The 18,520-nt window shown below is 41.9% G+C and overlaps 1 protein-coding gene across 24 annotated transcripts in view; it reads left to right on the top strand.

Moving 5' to 3' along the window:
- The window catches only part of ppfia1 (PTPRF interacting protein alpha 1), a 68,437-nt gene that overhangs the window by 12,732 nt on the left and 37,185 nt on the right, over positions 1-18,520 (top strand). For all 24 annotated transcript variants that reach the window (XM_047822221.1, XM_047822220.1, XM_047822205.1 and 21 more), the window contains one exon: positions 17,925-18,026. In XM_047822221.1, the coding sequence (XP_047678177.1) occupies positions 17,925-18,026 (102 nt within the window). The remainder of the gene's footprint in view (positions 1-17,924; positions 18,027-18,520) is intronic.

The following is an 18,520-nucleotide window of genomic DNA, read 5'->3' on the forward strand; positions in this document are numbered from 1 at the left end:
AACAGACTTTTGTTGCACCGCAATCCTTTTAAAGAGTCGCTTCTTAAATCATTCAGGTGGATTATTCTGTAGTGGAAATGTCGAAAAGATTTCTATAATAATCATGACAGCATTGTAGTTTGGTCAGTAAGGAGCACCATGTAAAAGGTGTGTTCATTAAATAAAAATACAGCCAAGCCGTCATTTTACTGCACCAGGTAAACTAGTGCACTAAATCCATCCACAAGCTTGCACACACGTGCCGATCGGATGCCGGCGTCATCGTCTTACCGCGGGTGAATCATGCTTATTGATTTAGGGAGAAAGGATACGGTATCCTACAGCCACTCGGCTGCTCGCTCGGACCGTCCTCTACACCGGGAATAAAAGAGACAGACGTATTACGTGGCTCTGCTTGAGTGGGTTGAGGTTCCGGTAGCTGGGGATTGTCTGGTTTCCACAGAGATATGGACAGTATGAAAGCTGAGACTTGAGCGATTCAGAGATTCTGAGATGAAATCTGCCTTCTGGACAAATTGTACACTGAACAACATACAACAATGAAATAAACAGGAAGGTTTTTGCAGTGATGATGTGTGAGTATATACTTGTTAAAGTGAAGCTAGAGACTGACCCTAGTGGCCGCCTGCAGTCCGTTTATTAACCCCACCCTTTCCCATGTTAGTCATGGGGCTGGGACACAGTTATCTGAAGCTTGCATCACCACACGTTCTGTAGTTTTCTGTCGAGAGAGAGACTGAGACTCTTTGGGCTTAATTGGACTGCCTGGACATTTTTTCTCTGTGGTGATGTGAGAGTTTATGGTTTGGGTTAAGTGTGTGTGTGTGTGTGTGTGTGTGTGTGAGTGTGAGTGTGAGACAGAGACAGTGTAAGAGTAACAGCTCTGCTCTTAGTCTTTAACATCCGCCGACACACTGGATGCTTTGTGTCGGTGGGAAACACATTTAACGTGTTTCTCATGATCCCAGATTTCTTTTTTTTCCCTCTTGTTATTGGAAGAGTGGGAGCAGAGAGCAGATCTGTTCAGCTTTCTGAGCACAGATTAGGAAAAGATTTACAGAAGGAAAATAGACAGGAACACGTCATGTTATATCTGCTTTTATATCACTCTTAGGATTGCTGAATCAATGTGTATGTCTGGTCTATACAGCTCTCAAAGGATCTCTCTCACTTAGTTCTTAAACAGTCCTCTTCTGTTAGGATCAGTATGTGGATTTATATTAGCTTCATCAAGGTTCTGCGGACTGCTCTCTCTCTCTCTCTCTCTCTCTCTCTCTCTCTCTCTCTCTCTCTCTCTCTCTCTCTCTCTCTGTGTGCTGTTCTCTCTGTCCATCTCTCGTCTCTGTCCTTGTCTGTCTGTCTGTCTGTCTGTCTTGGGTTTGTTGCACAGTCTCGCTTCCCTCTCTCTGTCTGTTTCTCTTATTGTCTTTCACTCTCTCTTTCTCTCTCTTGTCTGTCTTTTGCTTGTTGCTCAATCTCTCTCTCTCTCTCTCTCTCTCTCTCTCTCTCTCTCTCTCTCTCTCTCTCTCTCTCTCACTATTGCTCTCACTAATCTATGGCTCTCTCAGTGTTTCTCTCTACTTAACACTGCAGTTCTGTAAAGAACAATAAGTACGTTTCCATCTCGTTCCATTGCATCGGCACCCGTCACCGTACCAGACAGTTGTTTGTGTAGAAGAGCTTTATGTTATGTGATTTACTCACTTACTGGCACATTCTCCCTCTAATTCAATATAATCTTCAATAAAATCTCCTGTATTTAACAGGGAGCATTAATCATATGTTCTTACAAACTTAATAAAGTACACCTTGCCCCTCACAAGCAACATTAATGTCTGTTTAAATAATTCATCCCACCAGACTTGTGCTGTGGCTCATGAACCATTCATGGGTGCAAATCCATTTCAGTAAACACGCTCTGTTTAAGTTCAGACTGAATACAGCGACGACTGGAACGCTTCATCTCTTCATTTAGGTTTCATTCATTTGCTTCTTTTTATAATAGGAGCCCTGACAACGTAAGTAGGGGAATCGGCGCCGAAGCCCTATTGTTATTGTAGGGATAACAATATTCAAAAATATCAACCTCCTCCTCCTCCTCCTCCTCCTTCTCCTCTAGAACTGCTTTCGCAGATCAAATCATAAAGCCTAGAGACTTGACCTTTGAGGACTGGTAGTTCTGCCCTGTCTACAGCACTGTTCAAAACAAAAATACTGTACAAAAACAGCTGTAATTAAAAATTGTCTTCTCACCGACTCGGGTGTCTGATATCAGTGGAATCCTTGTCAATATGACGTACTGTATGTAGGTCTCCGATTGTGTCCGTCATGAAAACCCGTCTTTTCCCAACTCCTCCTATACCGTTCGCTCTAGATCATCCTCAAACTAGGAAGACCAGGTTTGGTAGATCCAAACTCTATACCAGATTCTCTGTGTATAACTCAACAAATATGATGATGATGATGATGATGATCAACACTTTGACACATTGACACCAAACTCGGTGGGTCTTATAATAGCCGTGACCTGAGGGTACCGATTCAGATTTTTTTGCGTATTACTTCTGTATTATTTTCCTGATAGCTTGGGACTGGCACCGATTGATTCACTGAGACATACCACATTAAATGATTTGTACATTTTGAGTTAAGATGCTGAGTGTGTCAGAGTATCGTTATGAAATTCGACAAGTGTCGTTATCTTGATCTCCCAGCCCTAGAGCGTGTGTGGTTACATGGCACAGCTTTTGGGGATAAAGGGTAAAGTGTGGCTGTGTTTTATACCGAGGTTGTGTGAATACAATGACTCGAGACGGCAGAGTTAAAGACGTTTATTTCACTGCTGTGTGCAGGACAGCAGGACTTGTGGTTGTGGATGTGTTGTGGATGGTGGAAGAACTTTGACTTGTCATTGTGTCACTTGTATAGGGTTGTAGAACTCTGACTGGAAGCTTGTTCACATTTTAGAGGACTGTACACGTCCTTCCCTGAAGCACAACTGAAAAGCTCTGTCTTTAATGCTTTCTACAATCTGTTGATTTGAGGGAAAAATATCTCGCCTTTCTGTCCAAGGAAAGTCTGACGCTTTTTATTTTTCCTTGTGATCATGGTATGAAAAGTGAGAGCCAGCAGTCGTTACTGAGACCAGCTGCTGTAAAGACTGTCTCTCTCTCTCTCTCTCTCTCTCTCTCTCTCTCTCTCTCTCTCTCTCTCTCTCTCTCTCTCTCTCTCTCTCTCTCTCTCTCTCTCTGTAACTGTCTCTCTCTCATTGTAACTATCTGTCTCAGACACTGTAACTTTGTCTGTCTCTCTCTCTCTCTCTCTCTCTCTCTCTCTGTAACTGTCTCTCTCTCATTGTAACTCTATCTGTCTCACACACTGTAACTTTGTCTGTCTCTCTCTCTCTGTAACTGTCTCTCTCTCATTGTAACTATCTGTCTCACACACTGTAACTTTGTCTGTCTCTCTCTCTCTCACTGTAACTTTGTCTGCCTCTCTCTCACTGTAACTTTGTCTGTCTGCCTCTCTCTCACTGTAACTGTCTCTCTCTCATTGTAACTCTCTCTCACACACTGTAACTTTGTCTCTCTCTCTCTCTCTCTCTCTCTCTCTCTCACTGTAACTTTGTCTGTCTCTCTCTCTCTCACTGTAACTTTGTCTGTCTCTCCCTCTCTCTCACCGTAACTTTGTCTGTCTCTCCCTCTCTCTCACCGTAACTTTGTCTGTCTCTCTCTCACTGTACCTTTGTCTGTCTCTCTCTCTCTCTCTCTCACTGTAACTTTGTCTGTCTCTCTCTCACCGTAACTTTGTCTGTCTCTCTCTCACTGTACCTTTGTCTGTCTGTCTCTCTCTCTCACTGTAACTTTGTCTGTCTGTCTCTCTCTCACTGTAACTTTGTCTGTCTCTCTCTCTCTCTCACTGTACCTTTGTCTGTCTGACTCTCTCTCACTGTAACTTTGTCTGTCTGACTCTCTCTCACTGTAACTTTGTCTGTCTGACTCTCTCTCACTGTAACTTTGTCTGTCTGTCTCTCTCTCTCACTGTAACTTTGTCTGTCTGTCTCTCTCTCACTGTAACTTTGTCTGTCTCTCTCTCTCTCTCACTGTAACTTTGTCTGTCTCTCTCTCTCTCTCACTGTAACTTTGTCTGTCTCTCTCTCTCTCTCACTGTAACTTTGTCTGTCTCTCTCTCTCTCTCTCACTGTACCTTTGTCTGTCTGACTCTCTTTCACTGTAACTTTGTCTGTCTCTCTCTCTCTCTCACTGTACCTTTGTCTGTCTGACTCTCTCTCACTGTAACTTTGTCTGTCTCTCTCTCTCTCACTGTAACTTTGTCTGTCTCTCTCTCACTGTAACTTTGTCTCTCTCTCTCTCTCTCTCTCTCTCTCTCTCTCTCTCTCTCTCACACACAGTATTCCTTCGGCATTCATTAGCAATAACAATGACACCCTAATATAGAAGTACAGTAATGTATATACGTACAATATGCTAGCTAGAAAAAATTAAAGAATCCGATGTCGCTTTCCTCATTTTGTTAAACAAATAATACTTTCTTTCTTACACAGAACACCTTCATTAGCCCCAGGGGCGCTTTCCTGTCACTCAGCCAAAGGACCTTGGCAGGAACAATATGTATGAGCAAATGAATTAGACGTACTGTAAAAGCATAACCCGTTTAAAGCGGCGTCAGCGGATGCGAATTGGTGGAGCTATCAAAAGCTAGGCTGTTTTTCTCGCTACTGTGTAGGCTGGATGCGTGTGTTCACCTCCTCTCCTCTATTTTTATCCGTGTACGCTCCCAGTGTCACCGCCCAGCTCTGCCTGTGAAAGCAAATAAATTACATGCTACAGTCAGCATATATCAACTTTTCTCTTTTATGTGGAAGGAACAACAGTGGCGTGGTTACAACCTGAATATAGACTCCACACTAGAGTGTCCATGAAAGTGCATTCTTTCACATCAGGGATTCCCAGATGAAGCCTAATGGACATGATGAGTTTTCCACGATCCTAAGCCTTGACCATTCCCGAGGCCTAGTGTAGTATTTGAACACTTTTATTATGTTAGTAGTATACTCAAGTGTAATAATGACATGGAGCAGAGGAGCCTGCTGTATAATTGAATATCTCTGCATATTTTGTGGAAGAATAAAAAGCTCCATCCACTTCAAGCCCATTCGTAAGAAGTCTATAATACTGCAATACGTTTACACACAGACAGGGATGTTCACCGCACCACCAGCAGGGCCGACTTTCCGCCGTCGTCGTCACAAACTGAGTCTCAGATCCAAACTCCTGACCTTCCAATCAAAGAAATGACTCCTCTAGAGAATGTAGAGGATCAGTACTCAGCACTGACCTTCTGGTAGGTTTTAAGATGACATTAGAGGCTTAATAGAAGGCTTAACAGTAGAGTTGATAGAAAACCATCCATTATGGTACTTAGGATGAGACACAGGGTTAGTTTGTTTAGTGAAGGTGGATGGACTGAGTCCTGTCTGTCTGCCTTTCTGTCTGTCTGTCTCTGTTTCTTTCTGTCTGTCTGTCTCTGTTTCTTTCTGTCTGTCTGTCTCTGTTTCTTTCTGTCTGCCTTTCTGTCTGTCTGTCTGCCTGCCTGTCTGTCTGTCTGCCTGCCTTTTTGTCTTTCTGTCTTTTTTTTCTTTGTCTTTTTTTTTCTTTCTTTCTGTTTTTTTTTTTATCTGTTTCATGACATTTTTTTTTTAACCAATTTTGAACATATGAATGTTTTTTTCTCACACATTAACAGCGGTGTTTCTGCTGGAAAGGGTTAAGTTAGTTGAAGCGGTGAAAGACATCAGCATGGCGTGTTGTCTCTTTGGCCTTGCTCTGTTTAGCTCTGTCTGTTTGACGGATCCCGTTCTCCTCTCAGGCTGTGTGCACTTCCCTATATGGAGCTAGCAGAATTACCCAGTCATCAGTCCGAACAGCCTCACAACCAAACGCTTTTATTTGTTTTTCGTTTCAGTTTGCTAAAATTTCACCTGCTTCAGCTTTTTCACACTGCACTTGTGCCTTTCTGAACGTTCCCCTATTCTGTTTATACCGTACTCTGACTAGTGTTGTTATAATGTCAAGTCCTAACAAAATAATGTCTGTAACTTGAATCTGTACCTTTTTGGCTGCAACTGTTCTCTGTAATTACTTTCTCTGACAGCTAGAATCATTTTTAAACACACATGACCTGAAGACTGCTGCCTGTGGCTGAATGCTTGTGATGGTGACACATGTTTTGAACCATTTTGTGTCCAAAATCGTGAAATCCTTGTGGAGTAGTCGAGTAGTGAATTTGAGCCTCTTGTGTTTGGAGCCCTGCCATCCTTCACACATCCTTGTTAGAGCTCCGCACTTCACTCAGAAACACACCAGCGGACGGTCGTCTACTTTTTCTAGTTTATTAACCGATTTGGACTCTTCAAGTATTAACTAATGCCTCTTGAATCTCCGCCCTCTTTCCTAATAAAACCTCAGATGAGCCAAGCATCATGTTAATCTAGATAGACTGGCGGTTCTTATATATATATATATATATATATATATATTAACGCATCCTGTTTCACTTTAGTAACGTTTCATCCGACACTTTCGAATAAAATCAGTCATATCGCTTGAAAGATGAGCTAAAAAGCTCCGTTGATTTTTGTCGGTTAAATGGAAAATGTTTGGAGTTTATTACAGTGGAATAAAAATCGACTCGTCTAACGTTAGTCAATGTTAATCGGTCAGAATAAGAGAAAGGTATTGTTTGTTCCCACAGCAGGCCACACAGGCAAAGCCATCGACTCTGACTTCGGATCTAATACGGCATGTGTCCTACTTTTCTGAAGACTTTTCGTGTATCATTTCAATACTTACTATATACGGTTAAGACAAGAGTAAATTGTAGTCTGTGCATGTATGTTTTTGTGTAAGGTTTAAGGTTTTGACACCTTTAGTATGGGGGATGTGAAGCTCGAGGGAATGATTTTCCATTTGTGGACATAGTTTCTTCAGATATTTCCAAATTCAGAAGTGTGTGCATGTGTGTTTTAAGGAGGTCTGGATATGCTTGCTTGTGCCATAAATATGTGCTCCTCCTTCATAAATCATTGTGACGTCTTCCTTCATCTTAAAACGAAATCTTGCTGCAGGCAGAAAACAAGCAAATTCCATCCCTTCCCAGTGTGGAGTTACAACGGCTTAGGAAACGTTCAAATCCATCTCTTTTGCTCTACTAAACCCCCCCCCCCCCCCCACACACACACACACACACCCGCCAACCTCCTCTCTCATTCTCCCTCTTTACACACACACACTTTCTTCATATTTTTCAGACTTTGTTACATTATGTTTAGTAGAAACCAGAACATGGTGAAATCTCAGCGTTGTACAACATGAGCGATAAATATCGCACAGCACCTTTAAAAACCTTCTCACAAGCCTTTTATGTCCTGGAATGTTGTGAACTCGGTCTTTACACTGAACGTGATGGTATAAGCGCGCACACACACACACACACACACACACACACACACACACACACACACACACACACACACAAAGGCTGGTTTGTTGGAACTGCAGCAGCAGGTCAGTGCCAGATGTGAATTTAAATAGCAGGCTGAACGCGAGCTGCAGCATCTATCACTACACCACAAGCTAGCTTCGAGTGGAGATCTGAAATGAGCATGGAATAGATATTTCTCGAAAATTAAAAATCCCAAGCAGCCAGGAGGAACTTCAACACTTCTTAAAATGTGTAGCAATGAAGTGTTTTAGATCCCTTATCCAAGAAGTGTTTAAGAATGCATAATCAGGATGTGTTCTAAAAAGCCTCACCAGGAAACTCTTCTAGGACGATTAACTACCTTTTGTAACGAAGTGTGCTATAGTGCTTAATGTTCTAGAGCACACAAGCAGAAAGCACTGCACTGTGACACTCTAACCGGAAGCTATAGCTGTTTATTCATCCATTAGCCATAACATTAGTACAACATTGTAGTGTAGTCACACTTGTGCCAACAAAACAGCTCTGACCCAGCAAGGCATTAACTGCACAAGACCTCTGAAGTTGTGCCTTGGTATCTGGCACCAAGATGTTAGCCGCAGAACCAGTACACTGTCGCCCCTTTTCCACCGAGGCAGTTTGAGTGCTGGTTCAGAGCCAGAGCCTAATTTAAAATCGGTTCTTTTTTTATTTCGAAACCCAAAGCACCGGCTCTGAACCCGGAAAAGTGGTTCTTAAGTAGGACCAAAACATTGCTGGTCTAGAATCACTTGTGTCAGGGGGCGGGGGCGGGGTTACCAACGAGACAAAAGAGAACGTCGTTAGTGCCATTTTTAAATCATTTTAAATCAGGATTCGTCACGTTTGGATGCTAGTGTAGGTTTGCAAAGCCATGAGCATTAACAGTAAAGCAACATCGGCCACTGTTGATGCTGTGTTTGTGTTTGACGCTGCTGTGATAACGTTGCTGTATAACGTTGTATACAGTGACGTAAGACTCGGCTCTGTGATGGCTCTCTAGCCCATGGAAAGGCAAACCGGTTCTTAGAAGGCTCGCCAGTGGAACCAACTTCAAACCAGCACCAGCACTAGCTCTGAACCAGCACCCGGTTCTTTCTGGTGGAAAGGGGGCATGTGTGTACTGTCACCTTTCTATCAGAGTCAGCATTGTCCTCCTGTGCTACCTTAACTGCTATATGGGATCAGAACAGACAGACAAATCAGTGAGTCGTGGTTGGTTGTGACCGTGTTGCCTGTTCACTGGTTGTTCTTCCTTGGAGCACTTTTTAACTGCTTACCATACAACACTTTTGACCCCATAACTCTGTGCTTGTCAAAGTCACTCAGACCGTTTTTTGCCCATTTTTCCCAATGACGTGATGGTTCACTTGCTGTCTTGTATATCCCAGCTCTTGACAGATGCCACTGTAGCGAGATAATCAATGTTATTCACTTCACCAGTGGTTTTACTGGTTATAGCTGATTGGTGTATGTGTATTGGGAAGTAACTATTACTATGTAACTGTCGTAAAAATGTTCATACTTAACACACATACAGTATATGGAGCACGTTTCCTTGGTGTGTGAGCATATTTCTCTCCTGTGAATGATTTGCTGAAGGCAGAGTAAACCTGTGTGTGTGTGTGTGTGTGTGTGTGTGTGTGTGTGTGGTGACCCTCGTTTGAAGGGGCCATGCTGACAGGCGAGCTGCTCTTTAGTAACCATATCCGTTTTGTTTCTTACCTGCTGAACATCTGCTGGGTGAACATTAGGATCCTAAATGTTTCATGATCTCATGCTGCATGCATGTGTGTGTGCGTGTGTGTGTGTGCGCGATCATGGGTATATTAGCTATGGCTTTAAATACCTCACATTTCTTTAGCAAAGGCCTATAGACTTTAATTTTGAAATTCCTCACGTGATTGATTGTGTTGTTTAAACAGCTGCCAGTTAGGTGAATGTTACACACAGGGTTTAAATACTCACCTTTTTTCTTCTTCTTCTGATCAGTCATGTGTTCTTTAGGTCCTGTGTTTAAAGGCTGTTTATATTATAGATATGTCATGGTGATGTTTATTGCGGTTTTATTTATAGGAGACAGCTACAGTTGCAAAGGATTTATGATATGGAAAACAGTCTGTTGTGGTTATAGTGCTGCATGTTGTGGTTTTACATTGCACTATGTAAGCTAACTAAGCTTTAAAATGGCAACGTAATGGAACAATGGATATGGTTTCTTCACTTTTAACTTCTTTGGTTTTTAAAACATGATTTAAGTGTAAGATGTGTGTAGTGTTGGTTTATCTATTTATATAAATTCAGTGCACACTTCAGAGTGGGAGGGAGGGAGAGGGGGGAGAGGGGAAGATGGAGAGAGAGGGAGGGGTAGGGAGGGCGGGGGGGATACACACTTAACTCTTAAAACTGCATAGAACTTTGGATTCAATGAAAGCTCAGCAGGACATATTGACTGCTGCATGCAAAGTAAAATGCACTGATGTGACCAGCAGTCTTCTGTAATCTTTAGGGCTACAAACTACAGGTCTTCTCGGGTCTAAAGAAATGTACCCGACCCGAATCACTTTTTATCCGAACCCGACATGCATGATTTATTTATTTTTTTTAAAGAAAGACCTGACCCGAGACAAACCCGAACAAAATTAGACCCGAATCCGACCCGTTGGCAATTTTTTTTTTTAACCCAACTGGACCCGAATGTTGCGTAACTCTACACTAAAGTAACCGCTACAGCGTGGATTCAAAATTGATTGATAGGTCTGTTTCAACGAAAGTTGGCTTACCACCAGCCACACGTCACCAGCCACAAACGGTCGCAAACGGTCTTGGCAAACAGAGGAGAGGTTGGAAAAGGACTCGAGTCGATGCACACACACGAGATACAGTGGTTCGGGTCTTCTCGGGTCCGTTCGGTAAAAACACATCCATTTTACATTACCCGAGACCCGATGCCGCTATTATTATACCCGACCCCTGTCCGAGGTACACGTGAAACTTTTAGACACGAGCCCACTCGGGTCTCAGGTTGGACCTCGGGTTTTAGGTTTATTAGGTGTTGTCCATCAGTGCAGCTGAAATTGAACCACTGAACCACTTGAACCACTTTACCTGGTTTGTTTTTATCTTGTGTAATACACTATGGTCAAACATTTGTGGCCAAGTGAACATCCTTTTTGAAAAGTGATGGCTGTAGTCTTTGTAGTAGCCTCAGCTCTTCTGGGAAGGCTTTCCATGAGGATTTGGAGCGTGGCTGTGCTGCTTTGTGTTCATTCAGCTACAAGTTAACCGAAGTGTGAGCTTCTGACAGTTTGAGGAAGAATCACATATGTTTGTGATAGTCAGCTCTGCACATAGGTTTGGCCAGTGTACATATTGTGTGTTACGTCCAGTGAAATATGCACATGTAACTGTTTCTGTTGCTTGACTCCATACCTGCAGATGCACAAAAGCTGTTTCATGCGAGAGTGTCGCTCCATGGATCCACATTTTAGTGGAAAAATAAGCAAGAGTAGGTGTATGTATACACCAAATATTTGATTAGTTGAATACTTGTACTCCGTTCACATTAGCAAGCTATGTTAAGCATGGTGATGACTTGTGGGCAGGTTTACCTTCACGCTGCTTGTCTGAAAATACTGAAATGGATCCCCATCACAACATGGACATGATTCCTAAGATCCAGTCAGGAAACAAGAGATGATTTCGAGGCCCACAGTGAAACTGCATGGCTAAAACAGTCCCACACTGATTTCTACTCTAATGAGTTATTAAGAAGCTCGTTTTTAGTTCTGAAGAACTACTGACCATAGCGTGTGACGGAAGGCAACACAAAGACTGATAGAACCACACTTACACTCTCTCTGTCTCTCTCTTTTTCTCTTCCATCTGTGGTTTTTCCCCCCCAACTGCTGGAAGCTCACACTTGTATAAAATGTGCTTGTATGCTGTAGAAATATAGTTTCTTAGGCCATGTCCACACTAATCCAGATATGTTTGAAAACGGAGTTTACGTCTAAAAATGCTCCGCGTCCACATTATCATTTTCTAACGTTTTCCAAAAGTCGCTCATCCACACTGAAATGTACAAAAATGCTTACATCTCCCTACTGCGCATGAGTATAGCTTCGACCCGAATCATTTCCGCTAGGCGTTTATTTACTTTCACTTCATCACTTGACTAAAAATGCATCATAGTATTCAAAAGCCTCCGTTTTCACAGTCCACACGCGAAGACGGCATTTTCAAATTTATTCACTTTGGAGAGCGTTTTCCAACAGCTACGTTTTCGTTGACTTAAAACGCTGTCCCAGTGTGGACGAAAGGCCAAAACGGAGAGAAAAATGTACGTTTTCAAACGAAAACGTATTAGTGTGGACATGGCCTTAAGCGTGCTCCAGCATGACAATGCTCCTGTGCACAAAGCTCCATGAAGATATGTTTTTGCCAAGGCTTGAGTAAGAAAATCGAGCTCAACCCCACTGAACACTTTTGGGATAAACCAGAATGCTGACTGTAACTCTGTCTACATCTGGAACGGGATGTTAACCGAACTGTTTATCAGCGACGCTCAGGTGTCCACATATTTTGGCCATATAGTGTAGAAATGATTGTAGCTCCTTCAGTATAAAATGTGTGTTACTGTATGTGTTTAGCTGCCAGATCCGTTCACTTTCAGGCCTGTTTTTACACTCCACATTTCTGCCACTCGTGTGTACGTGTTACACTAATGCGTTCACTTTTTGTGCATTTTTCTTTTGGTCTACTGATTTACAGACCTTTTAATTCTCATTTATTTATCCTGCTTGGTCGATTCGCTCCTACGCTCCTTTTATTTTCTCTCTCTTCTTTCTCGATTTAGAGATAATAATTGCTAACTGCCTACTGTGTGACGTAAAAGACCCCCAGGAAGCATGAGTCACATGGAATGCTGTAAGGCTCAGAGTCTCGGGTTTACCGTGTGTGTTTTAAACAAACAGTCCAGCACCTGTTTTTCCATGAGCTCTCCATCCTGTTCCATTGATTTTAATTATCCGTGTGTGTGTGTGTGTGTGTGTGTGTGTGTGTGTGTGTGTGTCCTCCTCCGTCCATTGTATCTCATCTATATGTACATCATGGAGAGATGATTAGTGCAGCTTGCTTTATCATCATAAATTACTGCCTGGTTTAAAGCCAGTGTTCTTGGTGGGGATAAATAAAGCGTGATCCTCTTCACTTGACAAGTGTAAATTAAACGGTTGCTTATTCCCCTGTTTTAGGATTTCCAAGTCCTCCCTCGATAGGTGGACTAAAAGGTTTTATCGTTTCCATTTACGCCCAGTTGTTAGTCTCCTCTTATAACATGGAAAAAGGTGGTAAAAAGTAGACTAAGTGGGGAAAAAAGGTTTCAAATGCGGCTGTCATTTTTATTTTTAAGTTAATAAGGTTTCAAGTGAACAGTTGGATATTCAGGATGTAGGGATGTGCACAGGGATACGAGCACCAGTAAATAAATACCGAGTGTTGAAATTACAGCTCAAGGTGTTCATTATGCAGACATCAGTGTGCAATGATATGCTAATATTTTGATAAAGGGAACAGCACTTTCTTGGCATGCAAATACATCAGAAGTGAAAGTTTCTTTTACACTTGTGGGACTAAAGATGTTTCTGTAAGAAAAAAAAAGGCAGACTACAGAAGATTTGCATCGGATTGATATATTTGGTGTTCATTTTAATCTCGGCTTTTTCTAATAATGAATACACGGGAGGAAACAATCTCTCTCCCAGACTGAAAAAAAAAGTTTGTAAGTTTGAACACACTGTTTAAATGTCATTAATGATTAAGAGATTTGTTATAAAGACTTAAAAGCCATGTGTGATTATTTCTACATTTGTTTTTGTTGTTGTTGTTGTGTTTTTCATTTTATTTCCCCCACACTTCATGCTGCAGTCATGATTTAGAGCATTCATTGCAATTTTAAAAAAAATTTTTTTTTATAAATCCATATTATGATAAGCGTCCATTATCACCGTGAGCACCTAATGTTACAGGGAAGTTAACATAATAACTTAACTTAAAGGGTTAAAAGGTTTACCTAAAGATGGCAATGCAAATTTTGTAGTTGCTTAAGTTTAACTAAATAAATAGTGACAGCAGTGATGGTTACGATCGTTGCCATGGTTATACTGCGACAGCGTTCAGTGTTTGACTTAGAGCCGTCGTACCTTTTTGACCTGATCTATACCGTATTTCAGAATCATATTGGATTTAGACAATGACGAACCTTCCAACCAGTCAGTATATTTACTCTGCCAGTGGTGTGCATTATGATACTCGGCTTAATATCGTACTGTAAGCTTTACAGTACAGGAGGATCTTTAAACTTACACTTACCTTACATGGCATCCTGTATAATGAAATCCAAGTGTTAGGACTTGCGTAAGTGGAAGGACTTTTTTGTAAGGACTCTCATTTTTGACTGCACAGTCACCTTTGCTCAATCTGCCTTCTGCTGATAAAGCTGTAACGACCCACTTGGCTGTTTACTGTTTGAGAGAAACGACAGCTGTGTGCTCCGTCAGCAGAGAATCAGTGTTTTTGTCAAATTAGCAGTCTGAAAGGGCAGTTTGCAAAAGCGCAGAGGTTTTCCTGAGTATCTTTGGTTACGTTGTGCAATCGGGAGGAATGCATGCTCATTCCACTTTGTAGCCTGCTCTGTCATTACATCTTGTCCCACCAACTCTGTGTCCTGCCATTGGCTAAGGAGATGTGTGAGAGGGTGACTGGTGTTTAGCAGTGGAATGGTAGGAATATGAATGCTGAACTTCTAGTCATTTTAAAGTTTTATTAGTCAAGTCAAGAAGCTTTTATTGTCATTTCAACCATATATAGCAGTTATAGTACACAGTGAAATGAGACAACGTTTCTCCAGGATCATGGTGCTACATAAAACAAAGACAGAGCTAAGGACTAGTAAGTAGTCCTAGTCACATAAAGTGCAACTGTGCAGCCTGGTGTAAACAGTGCAGGACAAGACAAACAAGACAGTGCAGGACAAGACAACCAAGACAGCGCAGGACAAGACAAACAAGACAGTGCAGGACAAGACAACCAAGACAGCGCAGGACAAGACAACCAAGACAGCGCAGGACAAGACAACCAAGACAGCGCAGGACAAGACAACCAAGACAGCGCAGGACAAGACAACCAAGACAGCGCAGGACAAGACAACCAAGACAGCGCAGGACAAGACAACCAAGACAGCGCAGGACAAGACAACCAAGACAGCGCAGGACAAGACAACCAAGACAGCGCAGGACAAGACAACCAAGACAGCGCAGGACAAGACAACCAAGACAGCGCAGGACAAGACAACCAAGACCGTGCAAACAAAGAATTACAAGACATTAAACAAAAGACAAAAAACAGAAACAGCACTGGTTAGTGTAAATACTGTATGTTCAACAATATTGCGTGTGCAGAAATACTGGAATGAACACAGTGTTATAGCAGCAGTTACCTGAGATTGTGCAAAACAGCAAACGACTGGAATGTAAGAGCATGTGCAAAGAGCAAAAAGGACCAGCTTGAATGTTTGTTGAGATTTTGTGATGGGAGAATTCTTGCTGAGTCCACAGAGCCGAGCCACTGACGGTACGGAGACGTAACGCTTGTAGGCACTTCACTCATTGTCAGCTATAGGCACTGCTACAGTGACCAGAAATAGACCTGCATTTATGCTGTAGCTACAAAATGCAGCAAAACTCTGGCAATGCACTGCATTTGGAAAAAGCAAGAGCAGATTTCCTTTATGCATTCGTAGAATAATCAGACGCAGAAGGGGTTTAGACTTGTAACACAATCTGGTGCACCAGGGTTTTGGGGTAAAAATAGTTTTGCAGGCATTTTTGAAACACAGAAGTGAAATTCCTGCATGAACATGTTTTGAATCTTGTGTCTTTAGATCAGGCCCGAGTCTAGACAAAACTATTTTGTTTTCTAAAGTGTCTCCCAAAACAAGGGTTGAACTGACATCTCCATGGAGAAGCAGCAGCAGCAGCAGTGGTGTTGTTGTTAAAGACCGCCACTGTGCTCCTAGTGAAGAGAATACACATTTACATTATATTTACACAAAACTGATTTAAAGATGCATAGATGGATGGATGGATGGATGGATGGGTGGAAAATGTGCACAATTTTACCAAATGATTTTGTCTTATATTTTATAGAAAGATAGATGGATGCATGCGCAGATGCATGCACGGATGGATGGATGGACTGATGGAGGGATACATGTACGGATGGATGAACAGAGAGATGCCTGGATGGATGGATGGAAAGATGGAGGGATGCATGCATCCATCTATTTATCCATTCGTACATGCATCCCTTTATCTGTCCATTCATCCAAGGACAGATGGAGGGATGCATATACGGATGGATGAATAGAGAGATGCATGTACGAATGGAAATGTATGGATGGATTAATAGAAATGTTGATAGATATACAGATGGATGGACACATATACAGATGGATGGACAGATATACAGATATATAAATTAATATACAGATATATGGATGTTTGGCTGGATGGATGGATATATAGATGGATGGATAGATAAAAAATATGATCAGACCTTTTTTGTACAAAGAATGCATTTTGCCTTTCATTTTCACCATATGGTAGTGAGATTTTAAACCGTGCTACACTGGAACTGTGACCCACTATGAAGATGTCCAACTGTCCATCAAACTAGAATGAAACTGACCTGACGATAGCGAACAGTCTTCTTAATGCACCACTCAGGAATCTTTTAAGCTCAGCCTCAGAGGCGGTTTCCATACATCTTGAAACAACTAATGGTTTTTAGATGCAGCTTGTAATCCCTCAGCTGAGAGCATCGCCTGACACAGGCGTCAGATTAGATTCGCAGATGCTGCTCACAATGCTTTATGTTGGATAATACAACCTCTCTCACTGACAATGCTAACGATAAAGGAATTGTTGTTTTTGGGATAGAGTGACGAGACTCATTTATCTCTGATGTCTACTGACATCTGCTGAGAAAGCAGAAGAAGAAGGAAGGAAGGAAGCCATTTAAAGTAATGGGATTCAGTGAGCGTAGTCAGGAGTCGTCCAATAGCCCGATTTCCTCCAGGCCTACAAATAGATTAGTTGGCACTCTCTCTCTCTCTCTCTCTCTCTCTCTCTCTCTCTCTCTCTCTCTCTCTCTCTCTCTCTCTCTCTCTCTCTCTCACACACACACACACACACACACACACACACACACACACACACACACACACACACACACACACACACACACACGCAGAGACAACCATTCTGGGCTCAGTTTCTTGAATATTAGCCATGAGCAGTAAAACATAATGGTGTTTCTCTATTCACTAAGAGCTGAGATGCGTGAAATGTGTTTAATCAGCTTCCATTGAGATGAAAGGACAGTAATTCAGTAGCTGCTGTATGAATTAATACTGTTCGTTTTTATCTGTGCCTGGTCAGTTATAAACGGTGACATGTCCGCTTTAAGAAATTGTCTTTTACCCAAACAATGTGAAATGTTTTCATTACGTCCTAAACTTGTTTCGGTTTGTCTGCCTGCGAAGATCATGATGCCAGACTGCCTGAGGTTCAGTACCTTCTGAATAGTTATGATTTCAAACCGAGCAAATTGTCAGAGGAACGTGCCAAAAACATTCCAGCACACGTTCAGCCGAAACTTTCTTCACTTCACGTGTCCAACATGAGTACAGCTCTCAAAGTAATTACACATGCGTCTTTCTTACTAGTAGTTCCAAAGCAGAATCCTTGTCATTTCACAAGTTCTAGAAGATTTCTGCAACAACAACCAAAAAAAAAAAAGAATCACACGCAAACCTCCTGAAAAGATGTTCAAAAGTTCACTAGCCGAGTTGTTATTCTGTTATTATTTTGGAGAGCCGTGTGCCATAGTGTAATGCACATGCTCCAAATCAGTTTTTGTGATCAAACATTACAGGGCAAAGTGTGTACATGCTGCTCTTGTCTTCATCATCACCACAATGGAGAAGAGCACTTAAACCCTCAGTACATCTGACAGCAGAGAAAGATTTAAGATGGTTAAATGATCTAATAAAAAGACATTAACAACAAGCCAATTTCTTTTCAAAAACATTTGAACGATGCTGGCTTTTGAAGACGCTTGTGATTTCAAATGAAACTCAGTTGGCGTCTGCTGTATTCACTGGAACTCACGACCCTTCAAATTTCTTGTTCTTTTCAGATAAACATGTTAAAGAATTGACTTCAAGCTCAAAAAGCTCCTGTCCTTATATGTCTTTATCTCATTCTTAGCTTGTTCTCAGCACAATTTGTTGACCTATTATTGCAGTTTTAACAGTTTTTTATCTGTATGTGTGTCCTCAGGAGTTTGCAGCGCTGACCAAGGAGGTGAACATGTGCCGCGAGCAGCTGCTAGAGAGAGAGGAAGAAATCGCTGAGCTAAAGGCTGAGAGAAACAACACACGAGTAAGTGCAAAGGAATATGGGTGTCCTAGTGCTGGAGTGTTAAGATGATTGTCCAGCCAAGAACAAGTATGCTAGAAAACACAGCGTTCTCGTCACAGCTTCTCACAGAAAGGTTTACAGCCGTATCTCAAATGGCAGATGTCCTACAGTCACTGAGCACTTTATTAGGAATACTGATACATCTACTCATTTATGTAATGATCTAGTCAACCAGTCATGTGGGAGCAGCACAGCGTATGTAAGTAATACCTTCAGCTATTAATCTGTATCTGCATAAACGTTAACATCAAACGACAGAACAGGGAAAAAAAAATTCAAGAGCCCAGAAGCGGACGATTTGTGGACCTGGGATTCGAACTCACGACTTTCCTCAGGATCAGTGGTCCAATGCCTTAAGCACTAAGCTACCACATCCCCATGGTGGTTGTTGATGCCAGACAGCCTGGTTTGAGTATTTCATATATCTCCTCGGATTTTCATACAAAATCGTCTAG

The sequence above is a fragment of the Tachysurus fulvidraco genome, chromosome 13 (assembly GCF_022655615.1).
Source record: "Tachysurus fulvidraco isolate hzauxx_2018 chromosome 13, HZAU_PFXX_2.0, whole genome shotgun sequence".
NCBI lineage: Eukaryota > Metazoa > Chordata > Actinopteri > Siluriformes > Bagridae > Tachysurus > Tachysurus fulvidraco.